The sequence below is a fragment of the Sciurus carolinensis genome, chromosome 3 (assembly GCF_902686445.1).
Source record: "Sciurus carolinensis chromosome 3, mSciCar1.2, whole genome shotgun sequence".
Classification (NCBI taxonomy): domain Eukaryota; kingdom Metazoa; phylum Chordata; class Mammalia; order Rodentia; family Sciuridae; genus Sciurus; species Sciurus carolinensis.
Window position 1 is genome coordinate 46,132,992 of NC_062215.1, and position 13,322 is coordinate 46,146,313.

The window sequence follows — 13,322 nt, forward strand, 5'->3', positions numbered from 1 at the left end:
TTTCCTTTGTATTTCGAGAGACCAGAAGAAAAACTGCATAATGTGTAGTAAAGGGAATCCTCAAGATCACTGTGTCTCAAGGCTTAGAAGCCAGGGAAGCAAAAAGTTAGGACTCGTCTTCTGTCCCCTTTCCCTCTTCTGGAACTGTCTTGGACTTATATAAGTTCCTGCTTCCTGCTTGGAGTCCTGAGCACAGAACTGAGCATTTACTAACCTACTGTGTAATTCATCCTGAGCTGCTCCATTCCTGCACAGTGGGAGAGGAGGTTGAGCATTTGTAATCACAGTAGTATTTTGGTAGCGAGGATCATTTAGATTCCTTGGTCTGTGGGGCTATTCAGGGAGAGAGAGAGTACTACTATTAAGGCAGAGCCCACCATCAGAATGTGTTTTTTTTTTTTTTTTTTTTTTTTTTAGATACTGGGGACTGAACTCAGGGCCTTGTGCATACAAAGGTAGAGTGCATACAAGCACTCTACTGAGATACAACCCCACTTTTCATTTTACTTTGCAACAGGGTCTCACTAAATTGCTGAGGCTGGCCTTGAACTTGCTGTCCTATCTTCCTGTTGGGATTACAGGTGGGAGCCATCATGCCTGGCTGAGAGAAAGATCTTTAAATAATTGAGAAAATGAGCCTGTTTAGGCACAAACCCAGGATCTTTCACCTGTATTCCTTAATGTACAGACTGTGAAGTGAGATCAGGGGTGGGCTTCACAAATCATTTAAAAAAGAACAGGACTTTTCATTCATGTTGTTCTGGGCAGGAACTTACTCATTTCTTAATTAAGTTCATCAGACAGGACAGTTATCACACATCAAGTAGAACTTGTGAGGGTATGGAAGACGTAAGAGGACTGAGGACCTACTTTCATATCCATTAATGGATTCCTTCAGCTTCCATAAGTAAGGCACCTCCTCATCAGTCTTCCCGTGGGGAAGGAATATAACTATGACCAATATTTAGAGTCCATATTTCAGGAGTTACTGTCAAATTTTCCTAAATTCATTTTTAACTTTTAATCCTTATTTAACCCATAAATAAGATACATATATGTAAATACATGTTAATTCAAGCAAACTCTCTCCAATTTGAGTGATAATAATGAAAGCTGCTATTTTTCATTAAATGCATTCACTTGGTAAACATTCATTATCTGTGAGATACCAATGTGTCTCACATGCCAGGTATATGTGGCAAACAAGGCAAAACCCTTAAAAATCTAGAGGGAGAGAGATATAAACACAAAACAGCACTGATGGGTGCTATTTAGATTCAAAACAGGGCAATGCAACACTGGTGACTTGAGATTGCTCAGAAAGGCCTTTCCATAAGTGCCATTTAGGTCATCACCCAACTAATTGGAAGCAGAATTCCATCAAGTCCTCAGAACAGTTCCAGTATGTTTCTGGGATGGCATAAGGTCTATAGCAAGGAGGGAGAGTTGCAAGATGCGGGCTGACATGGAATCTGGAAACCAGCATTTGGAGCACAGTGGGGAGGACAGACTGGGGAGATGGTAAGGAGGCAGGGGGTCAGAGAGAGAGCAGGGTGCCTAACGCTGATGTCTTATACAGATAGGGAATGCTGGTGACAGACACTAGGGATTGTGTTCATAATAGAGGCATGAAGAGTTTTATTCTTGGCCATTTTAAATTTGAGGTGCTTATTAAACATCCCAGTTCAAATGTTATATGGCTATCATACTCCAGGCACTGTGTGGACGAAATGGATATGTGCTTTCTAATTCTTACAACAACCCACCTACAGTAATTTTTATTATCTTACAGTTGAGAAAGATTAAAATAGTCCACCTTATTCAAGACTTCAGTTCTTGGTGGGTGTGGCGGCACATGCAAGTAATCTCAGTGGTTCTGCAGGCTGAGGCAGGAGGATTTCAGGTTCAAAGTCAGCTTCAGCAACTTAGTCAGGCCCTAAGCAACTTAGGGGGACTGTGTATCAAAATATAAAAAAATAAAAAGGGCTGGAGATGTGGCTCAGTGGTTAATCAGCCCTGGGTTCAATCCCCAGTACCCGCACTCACCCCCCAAAAAATTCAGTTCTCCCAGTCATCTGCAATCCAAAAATATTAAAGGAAAAATTCTAGAAATAAACAATTCATAAGTTTTAAACTTCATAGTGTTTGGGACAGAATGATGAAATCTTACAGTTCCTCATTCAGGATGTCAATCATTTCTTCGTTCCATGCATCCACACTGTCTATGTTTATCCTGTTATCACCTGATAGTCTACTTAGTAGTCTGGTTATCAGGTCACTTGTCATGGTACTGCTGTGCTTATCTATTGCTTATATATGGGATTTGGTACTATCAGTGGCTTCAGGCATCCACTGGGGGGATCCTGGACCACATTTCCTGAGGATCAGGGAGGACTACTGTAATCAGTATTGTCCAAGGGTATGTGGCAGTACTGGCACTGTAAATTAGCACCTTCTTATGGAAAGATGTGCCATACAAATCCCCAAGTAGTAGCATCCCCACACCAGTGGACTGCTGGGTGGTAATTCAAATGCCAGTGGAGCTGTGTAGAAGGATGCTTGTTGGAAGGAGAAGCTGAAGAGACATTTTTCCGGTTTACTGAGACAAGAGTCTGGTACCGTTTCAATGACAGATGACATTTAACTTGACAGTGAATCCTTTTGGGAAACTGGAAACAACAGAGGAAGATTGGGCCACCCAGGTACAACTGGAGGGTAAAACAGGGTGATGGAAGTAAACTGCTTCATATTTTGATGGAAAAATAAATCAATCTCTGATTGTAAGGTGGCAAGTAAAGAGGGGTGTTGTTAGATAGTCTCAGGGCACAGGGTAACACTGAGGTTCCTGAGCCTGATGTATGCAGCAGCCTATGAGCTGCCTCATATCCATAGGGTTTGAATTGATTACAGTTTGAGTTATGACAGCCACGAGCACAGGGGGAAGGTGACAGGACCAAGGACTTGGTCTTGTCAAGAAAAACATCCATGATGACTTAGATGCAGGGGGAGGGAAGGATGATTCAGAGCTGTGTTTTGCTCTAGAAATAGCTGAGAAAGAGCAATCTCCTCCGGAAGCCAAACCTGAAATGGTTAAAATAGCAGGCTCACACGTGGAACCTTTCTTGTCTTTCTCAAAAGTTCTCCTTTTTGTGTGCCAACTCAAGTATTCTGTGTTGCTCAATACACATTTTCAGTTATGCTTCTGCTTAAAATAACATAAGCCGGAAAAAAAATCATTTCTAAAGAGTAGCATGCTGCTGTCTCTGTGAGAGGAAATTGGGTATGGGTTTGGCTCATGTCACAAATGAAAGCGCTTTAGAAATCACAGCTTAGCCTTAATGGATTGTAATCAGAAAACCACCACCCACACACAGTTCTACTTGATATGCTTCAACTGCCTCTGCTCATATAAAAGATGTAAAACAAATTACTCTCTTCATCAGATAACGTGAACTAGAACAGGAAGGCTTGATTTAGTCAGGGGCTGTGGTGGGAACCACCTTTCTTATGGGGTAAACAAAGCACTCAGTCTGTGAATTCAAAGGCCTTGCCTTCCCTCAAGATTCTGTGCTTCACTCGTTCCCTCAGTGGCACTCCCTCAAGCAGTCCATTTTTATTGGGCCCATTTTCAACGATAGCAATATTGATAGCCTGCCAACTACAGGACAGGCAGCATCTGCTGTCTGCTGGGGTCTGGCCAAGTGAGAAGACACCACTAGTGAATTACAGCAGGAACACCTCATTCAGCCTCGAAGGGATCCAGGAAGGCTTCCTGGAAGTGATTTGTAAACCAAGATCTGAAGAGGATCACTGAATTTCAATCCATTTACACAAGCCATGCCCTTTTTGCTTCTTTTAAGTGTATCTTCTCATTTTCCTCCCAATGCAGCAGAAACTCTGTGTATCTTTGTTTAGTCCTCTGTGGAAGAAATGTCTGCTTCCTTTCCTTTATCAAACAGTCTATGAATATATAAATATTGGACATCCAACAGGTGGCATGTCTGTGGGTATGAGCACAGTGACCTACTGCCATCATCATGCTCCAATCCCAGCTCACGGCTCACTCCAGGGAATATCCAGGTGTCCAGAGCATTACTGATTTCTCTTCTTACATGGAAAATGAAGAGCACATCTACTGTGCTGTGTATGAACAGCTGGAGAGAACCCTTACCCAGGGCACCCTGCCCTGATCAGAGAGGGGACATATTAAGTGGGGCAAGGTTGACCAAGATCTTCCTGGTGACACTATAAAGATACACGTATTTCTCAACTCTTGCCCTTGCCCTTAGTCATGGGGATTGAATCCAAGGCCTTGTGCATGCTAGGTAAGCATGTACTACTGAATATATCCCTGGCCATTTCTCAACTCTCTTCAAAATATCTATGAATCATTTCTACAACATACAGACTGAGGGGAGAATCTCATTCATTTCTACCACTGCCCTAGTCCAAAATGCTCTTGCCCACAGCATACTTTCATCACTCTGCTGACAAACAACCAAGGCAATTCCAGCTAAATGGTACCTTAACAGGAGGGAGACAAAAATCTTCAAGTTGGAGCTCTGACTCTATGTGCTCTTCCAAGCAGTGGAGTTCAATGGTTTCAGCTTGCTTTCTCTGACTGCCTAGTAGGCACCTTCCCACCCCCACCCAAACCCATCATTGTCATTCACTATCCACGCATGGCCTTGCAAAGGATAAAGAAAGCCAGCTCCAATGAACCTCAGTGTTGGGTTGAGGAGGTCTTCCCTCTGCAGTACAATAGGCTCCTCTCTAAATGTGGCCCTGTGAAGCTCATTTGTTCCATGACTGCTTATATTTGTGCCTTCAGGGTTATATGGTTATGTAAACTGAAGGCTAGCTGGGGAAGCAAAGCCAAACTCAGAGCTTCATGGTCACAGATTTCAAAGCCTTTCTTTTGAGGGTAAACACAAAGGAGCTTGTGAAACAGATCAGCCTCAACAGTGCAATAGACTTCTATGGTGGCGCAGATAAAGGGAAGAGGATGTGGGGCCAGTTTATCAACTGCACAGGAGACAAAAGAGAAGATTAAAAGTCCTCTGAAAATAGGAAACAGAGTGGGAAATAGCTGCTTGCCCTTGAAGGATTCTTTGGAAACATGATTTGGGAATAATGAAGAGGCCCAGTGGCAGAGCTTGAAGCTCCCCTCACCTTGCTGTCAACTCCACCGGGGGTCGGTTTTATTTGAAGGGAAAGCAGGGAAAATAGAAGCACAAAACTTTGATTCTGGTGAGGGGAGTTCTTTTGTTTTTTTTCCTCATCTTACCATTTGCCTGGAAAGAAATAAGTACCTGTGTTCTCTCAAAAATTCAAATGTTCCCTAGTACCTTAATTCACCAGTCCTGGGTCTACCCTTCCAGGGCACCATCTATCACTGCATTCAGGGGACACTGGTCCAGCACCTGAAAAGCTTGTGAGCAATTACAGTCAACACAGCATGAATGACAAGACATGAGTGCAGTTAGTACCAGAGTTTGCCTCTTGGGTCTATTAGCATATTTCTAGCATGTTCTTTCACAGCTATTCTTTTTGGTCCTCAGATAAAATATTAGGGACCTGAATATTGTTTGTTTGCTAATATTTTCACAAAAGTGTTCCTTGTTTTTTGTCTTTAAAAATGTCATTTGTCCCCAGGCGTAACAGCACATGCCTGTAATCCCAGTGGCTTGGGAGGTTGAGGCAGGAGGACGGTGAGTTCAAAGCCAGCCTCAGCAAAAGTGAGGTACTAAGCAACTCAATGAGACCCTGTCTCTAAATAAAAAACAAAATGGGGTTGGGGATGTGGCTCAGTGGCCGAGTGCCCTTGGGGGGGAAAAAAAAAGGTCATTTATCTAAAGTTGGAGTTCTAATGAAGTTACAGTACTATTCATACGTGAACATATTCATTTTTGAGTCTGATTTCAAATGGAGACAATATTTTAAAGGAAACCTTTAAAAAGTACTGGAGTTAAGCAATACCTGGTACTTAGTTACACCCTCCATAAATATTTGTTGAACGAATGAGGTGAATAAACTCCCTCTATTTTCTCATTTGGACCTAAAGGAGGTAAACAGAGTGATTCTGTAGTTTACCAGCTGAGATTAAAAAAACTCATTCTCTTTTTGTTACCAAAACCATCCATCTACCAAATGCCACTTCCTGATAAGAGCCCATTTCTAAGCCCTCATTTGTAACTGAATGTTGGCTGACATAATTAATGTTTACCATATAACATCTGAATTACAAGCCAAAGACAACTGACAAATCAACTCTATACAATGGTCATCATGGAGGATCAGTCCATAAATTCCTGAGACATGGGATTTATTCAAATTTAGGAAAATGACAAAAAAGTATATGAGTTTATATCAGAAGTAGGGATGATGGAAAGAGAGATGGCTGTGGCAAAGAGAAGGAAGGAGATTTAACCTGAAGCCTCTGAGATAAACAAAACAGTCTCTGGAGATAAACATTGTTGAGAGGCCTAATGCGTTGTGGCTCCAGGCCCGCTTGGGGCTGGAATGTCAGCTGCCAGGCACTTATCTGGGATGTCGCCCCCAACCCCCACCCCTGGCCCCTGCCCTCACATTGGACTCCTTCACCAGGGCTCTATCAGGTCACTTCTGTCATTGCCTCCCTGTGCACAGAATCAACCCAAGTGCTTCAGTTCCTAAGACAACAAGCTGTCTATACTGGGAGCCAGAAAGCAGCCCTTTCACTCTGCCCTAAGTTTGAGCTGGAAACCGTTTATAATGTTTCCTGCTAAGAGTTACGCTTAAAAAATAATAAAATAAAAGGCAAGGTAAGTAGATAGGTGGGAGGAAAAGGCTTACCCCTGAGGCTTAGAGGAAAGTGAACATGGGTAAAATCCTATTATAATAGCTACCTTTATAAACAGACAAGCTTTGTAAAATGGAGCTACTTCCAGTGCATAAAGCAGCTGGCCACAGAGCACAGAGCCCCTGGTGCCTTAATGTGACAGCCGCAAATGAAGTTGTTGGCACTGCAGGCTGGGAGAAAAGCTGAGCTGTTTACAGATCTCTATGCAGTGATAAGTTAGCAAATATCAAGAATGATTTACATTTGGTTAGCCTTCATAATTTTGGTGTGCTTATCTGTTTAATTTTTTCCACCCTAACACCTCCCCATCCTACTTCATTCACCTGGTGCTGGGTAACTGAAGGGGAAGATCAAGTGCCCTCACTGTATCCACTACACTGGGGTATCTAAAATAATATAAGTTTTTTTTTTTTTTTCCACCATCTGACTAAAAAAAAAAAAAATAGTTGTGAAGAAGAAATCAAATCCCATGTGATATTCTTTTATGTCCTTATAGGAGAAGAGAGGGCAGTATAATTTCTTCAGTGCTCAAAGCCCTCTGGAGGTCCTATCTGGCCCTGTAGCCACCAGAAAAATCACAAAAAGATTCAGACACCAAGAAAGGAGAAAAGGTACTTTTGATCACAATGACATCTCCTCTTTCTGAGGATCACTCTGACCCATAAGGTGTCTCGGAGGCACACCATTTTCTATAGCTATTTATTTTCTTTATACATTTCTCCTCACAACTAGACAGTTCCATAAGTTAGGGCCTTTAATATGTGAGGCTGCAGGATTTCCATTTCAAATATCGGCTGGAGCTGCTTCCTCTCCAGTCCTGACCATCATCCACTGAGCCCCACTGAGGGCTTATGCAAAGGTAAGGGTCACTACATACTGGTTGCTTGGGTGGCAGAGGAATGGAGTGTGTTCAGTCCAATCTGCTATTCTTTAAACATGCAGCCTTTATTTGCCCAACTGGAAGTTTACTTATTAATAAGTTGGTTCTTTCAAAGTGTGATCCGACTGACATTTTCTTAAAAGATTATTTAAGATTTTGACTAAGGAGGACAAAGAGGGTGTGGGGAGTAGGCAGCAGGTTTAGGGATAGGTAGAACCCTAGTGAGAGATACAGGAGTGTGGAGGAGAGGGGCTGGCAGGTGAGAGAAAGCACACAGGCCTGGGAGAATTAAAGGCAGGCTTCAATACTTATTGATTTTCCAATTCTACAGGAGATCCCTAGTTAAATAATCCCCAAAATGCAACCCTGCTGCATTTCTGCTTTGAATACAGTACCAATTCCTCATAGGCAGCCCATCTTAGGTCATGTCCCTGCTCCACATTGTAGGGCTCTGGCTCACAGGCCAGTAAGGAGAACTGGGCATGCTCTTCCATGTTTCTGGAAAGCATACTCCCTCCTCAAGTAAACTGTGACTTGATTCAGAAGTCATTCTCCAAAGTCTTCTTGGACCAATCTGGGGAGTTTAAGAGAGTCCACAGCCTTCTTCAGAAGTCCACAGCCTTCTTCAGAAGGCCAAACCTCTTAAATCACTTAATGTCACTGCTGGCCTGCCTCTCCCAGAAGATGCTGAGACAAGATTTTCATGGGGACAGGTAATGGGTAGTCATTTTCATATTTCTCAATGCCCAGCACACAATACGTACTTAACCAACACCCACATAATGAAGCTATTATGGGGAGTAGTTTGTCAAGGTGCTGAACATGGCAGTTCCCATCTTGGGAATGGCTGGTCTCCCAGCGATTCTTGCTTCCTTTTATCTGTACCCACCTCAGCTTCCAACTCTTCTCTTCCTTATTGTCAGTATAGTTCTGTAGGGTGTTTCAAAGAATTCTCTATTCACTGGCTTCTCCAAAGTAGTCAATGTATGGTGGTTCAAAGATTAAATGGTTGGAGATAACATAGAAGAAAGGAAGCCTCCTTTGCCATCTGTTTTTCAGAAGGGCTCTTTCTAACCATAAGTGTCCTCAAAGATAAGAATCAGATGACTGCAATTCCAGCTCTTTGGGAGGCTAATGCAGGAGGATTACAAGTTTTAGAGACCAACATGAGCAATTTATTAAGACTGGTCTCAAAATAAAATTTAAAAAGGATTGGGGGTATAGTTCAGTGGAAGAGCACATGCCCAGCAAGTGTGAGGCCTTGAGTTCAATCCCTCATATGAAAAAACAAACAAAACAAGTCCCCATGAGAGATATAAATTCTGTAGGAAATAAAAATAATACCATTTTATCTGTCTATGCCCTCTGCCCCAAATCCTAGGCATTTCCATGGAATTCTTCTAATGGCTGGTGTAATGTCTGGTTCTGTTCTTGCAGATTCTTAAAGTGTGTCCATCTCTGGACTAGAGGAATCAGCATCACCTGGGAACTTGTTGGAAATGAAAATTCTCAGAACCCCACCCAAGACATACTGAATTAGAAACCCCAGGCACAGGGCCCAGGAATCTGTGTTTGCAGTATTCCAGGCCATCTGGGTACTGAAGTTCGTGAACGTTGTTTCTGATTTCGTGAGACCACAGGTCAATTTCATACAAGGTCCCATTATTTAAAGTGCATACTCATGCCAGGCAGATGGAACACAGATTCAGAAGGATATCAATCTGTGTTTCTAGGCAGTACTGTTTAAGGAAAATTTCTGCAATGATGGAAGTGTTCTACTGAGCTGTCCATATGGTACCTACCACCACACGTGGCTTTGAGCACTTGAAATATGGGACTGAGAAACTCAATTTTTAAGATTATTTGGCTTAAACTTAAAAAGCCGCTATTTGCTAGTGGCCACTATCTGAGACAGGGCAGTTCTAGAAGACGATTAAACACATTCAATTCAGTTCCAAATATTTCAGCAATAAAAATCTTTAAAACAAATGTTTTAAATTCTATTACCTATAAAATGGAAGATATCTATTCACTGATTTGTTCATTTAGTTCATTTCAGATATTGCTTATATCATTTGTTCTATCAAATTAATATTTAAAAATTTTTTTGTGGGGGGGGGGCATGGGGAATTGAATCCAGAGACACTTAACGACCTTATTTTTATTTTTTTTGAGACAGGGTCTCACTAAGTTGCTTAAGGCCTTGCTAAATTGCTGAGGTTGACTTTGAATTTGGGATCCTTTCGCCTCAGTATCCCAAGCCACTGAATTGAAACTTTTTTGAAGCAGTTGAAAGATTTTTGTACAAACATCAAAAGGTTTAGAGAAATGTTTTGATCTCTGACAAATTAGGATTCTGGGGTCAGTAAATTATTTGTTACTGTGTGACCCACAATGAATGCATCCTTAGGATTTACAGAAAAAGTACATAATAAAAATCAGTGTAAAAGATTGCCAAAGAAACTTCTTTTGTGGTCATACAAATCTTTCATACTACTTTGTTTTATACCAGTTCCATTTAAGGTAATAATGGTCATGTTAGTTAGCTTTCATTGTTGTGACTGATACCTGACAAGAACCACTTACAGGAAAGGTTTCTTTTGGCCCAGTTTCAGAGGGCTCAGTCCATGGTCAGTTGAGGCAGACAATTCATGTCAGAAGGACATGGCAGAGGAAAAGAGAAGACAGGAAGGGGCCAGGAAGATAGAGTCCCTCAGGTCACACTCCCAGTGATCCATTTTCTCCAGCCATGCCCCACCTCCAGTAGTCCATTTCAAATGATTAATACATAAAATGAAGTCGAGCCTCCCATGAGTCAACCATTTTCCTCTGAACACTGTTGTGCTGCCTAACGCATGAGGTTTTGGGGAACAGTTCAGGTCCAAACCATAATAACGGGTTTCATTTTTCAAGACAATTACGTGTTTTTAACCTGATACCTAAAAAGGTATGACCTGGTCCTTTGCTATCCATTATCACCAAGTTTGCATACAAAAAAATGATTGGATCATAAAAGGATTATTCTTTTAAAACATTCATTTAAAATATGACTATTAGCACTTTAGTCAAATCCAGACTCTCTCACAATAGAAAATGGTTCCTGCCTGCATGTGGACTCCTAAGAGATGAATTTTGCCAATTTTACCTTTCTGGTCTCCAGGGTAGCAACACTAAAAGCCTCTATTTGCAGAGGCTCAAACTCTTCTTGAGGAAATTGTTGAGTATGAAAAGGGTCCCCAGCCCTCAGTGGGGACTCTGCACAACAGTGGTTGATCAAGTTTTCCATGGTCCTGAATTTGACTGCCTTGCCCGATCTCGCATGACACCTCTCCCTAAGGCTGTGACCTTTCAAGGCTGGCTATGACTCTAGCCCTGTCTGGGACTGTTCATACAGAAAGGTAGTTTTTGGTGCCTGGTTTGAAGACACTGAATAGTGTTCAGGTGCTCCTGGCAGGGCCCAGGGGTATCTCCCATTAGGGATGCAAGTACTAATGTGGAGCTACTCTTCCCTGTAAACCAAATAAAATCTCATGACCTTTTGTCACCTGCTATATGAAGAAGGACAAGTGAATAAAAATAGCAGCATTAGCTATCATGAGTTGTGCCCTTACTAGCCTTTACATTTAACAATCATTGAGGACTGCTTGTGTCCTTTGGACAACATGTGCTGGAAACTTAATCCCCAGTGCAACATGATTGGAAGGGGGTCACTAGGCGCTTAGGCCTGGAGGGTTCCACCGTCACAAATGGATTAATGCCAATTATAAAAAGACTTGAGCCTGTGGGTTGGATCTCATGTCAGTGAGTGCTCTTTCTGTCTCTGTCTTGCTCTTCCACCACAGAAGGTTTGCATGGACATCCTCACCAGTGGGCCCTCAATCCTGGATTTCCCAGCCTCCAGAAGTAAAAGAAATACACTTCTTTAAAAATCACCCAGCGTGTGGTCTTCTGTTAGAGTAGCACAGAATGGAATAAGACAACAACCCATTTCATCCTATGAGGAGAGACCATCATTACCCCCAGGTGGGAGGAGACTGTAGCAGAAAGAAGTTAAGCTCAATTTCAAAGGCATTACCCCCAGGTGGGAGGAGACTGTAGTAGAAAAAGTTAAGCTCAATTTCAAAGGTGACACAGCTAATGAGAGAGAGAGTGTCAGGTTCCAACCCTAGGTGGTCCAGCAGCAGTATCTCTCTCTTAAGCACTTTGCTGCTATTGTTTCCAATAAGCCTATTGTTTCCTCTGGCTTAAAGTTTATCATAGAGCAAACAAGCTTGTATGTTTTAGAATAATACATCTGTAGATTCATTAAAACCCACCACTTACAGGATATTAAAACTGTTCTAAGAAACGATCATGGTAAAGGTGTAATCGTATTTGTAAGCTTGCCAAATGAGAGTGTACGAACTTTTGTGAAAAGTTTCAGAAATGTGGCTTACAGGGTAACGGTTTATGGTCAACTGCCTTTTGATCTCTCAAGTGAAAAATATGTACTTATATATATTGCAGGAAACCTCACCACTTCCTTCCTAAGTGTTGGTCAAAAACACTAATTACTTGACTAATTAGACTGCGAAACTTCCCTTACAGATGGTAAAAATGAGCTATTTTCACCCCACAAATTTCATTGTGACATACCCCCCCCAAAAAAATGTAGAAGTGTTTCAATGATTTTATTGTAGACAGCATGAACAATTTAAGCAAATCATATAAAAATAATGAAAATAATCTGTTCTTCCAAAATAGGGAATAATAAACCTTATTCTATAGAAATGAAGGAGGCTTGACACCCCTTTGACAGGGAACCAGAAGCCAGGTCCAAATACCTTCTCTGTGGACTGGGCCATTCCAAACGGATCAGTTAGTCCTAAGTTGATTTGAGATTTTGACCATAATTTTCAGAGACTGTCTTTTCACTTCACCTGTACTCATAGGCTAAGGCAGCATCACCTACTTTGTTTCTCTTAGACCTTCCTTTCAAGGGAAAGCATATGTCATATTTATGCACAAGCCAGGATGACAGTCTCCCTTTAGCTTTGCATTCTTATTATTTTAGAATGTCCACATCAGCAAATATGCCATCAGAATCAGTACTGAATAAAATGGAATCTAACCAAGTTGTGTGGCTCAGAGAAGGAAAATCTCTGAGGGTGGGTGCTCATGCTTGCTCAGAACACCCATGAGCTCCTGCTTCTTGTACCCGTACCCCAGGTCTATGGAAAGAAGCTGAGACTTTGCCCAGAGAGATACTTACCAGCATCCAGGCTGCCAGTCGCCGCTGTCCAGCCCATGACAGGTGGGATAGCCCCAACAACAGCTCCGACCCATGTGTTGGCAATGCTGATCCTCTTTAGTGGTGTGTAACAGCAGGTATACAGGAAAATGTTGAAGATACCCAGGGCTCCTGTGAGTGGATTCACTCCCCAGGTGAGAAGGGCAACTCCTGGAACAGCACAACAAGTGGCAAAGGACACAGCTAGCAACGGGCTGGAAGAGAGAGGACACCAAGTGATCATTTTCAGCTCAATTCTATCACATTTTGTAGAATCCAAGCTAAGAACAAATAATCTATGTGTCTAATGAAGTGTTCCAGGAGGTTTAGGG

The 13,322-nt window shown here is 42.1% G+C and overlaps 1 protein-coding gene across 2 annotated transcripts in view; it reads right to left on the minus strand.

The window, feature by feature from the left end:
• The window catches only part of LOC124981013 (protoheme IX farnesyltransferase, mitochondrial), a 129,753-nt gene that overhangs the window by 4,094 nt on the left and 112,337 nt on the right, over positions 1-13,322 (minus strand). For both annotated transcript variants that reach the window (XM_047547169.1, XM_047547168.1), the window contains exon 6: positions 12,973-13,205. In XM_047547169.1, the coding sequence (XP_047403125.1) occupies positions 12,973-13,205 (233 nt within the window). The remainder of the gene's footprint in view (positions 1-12,972; positions 13,206-13,322) is intronic.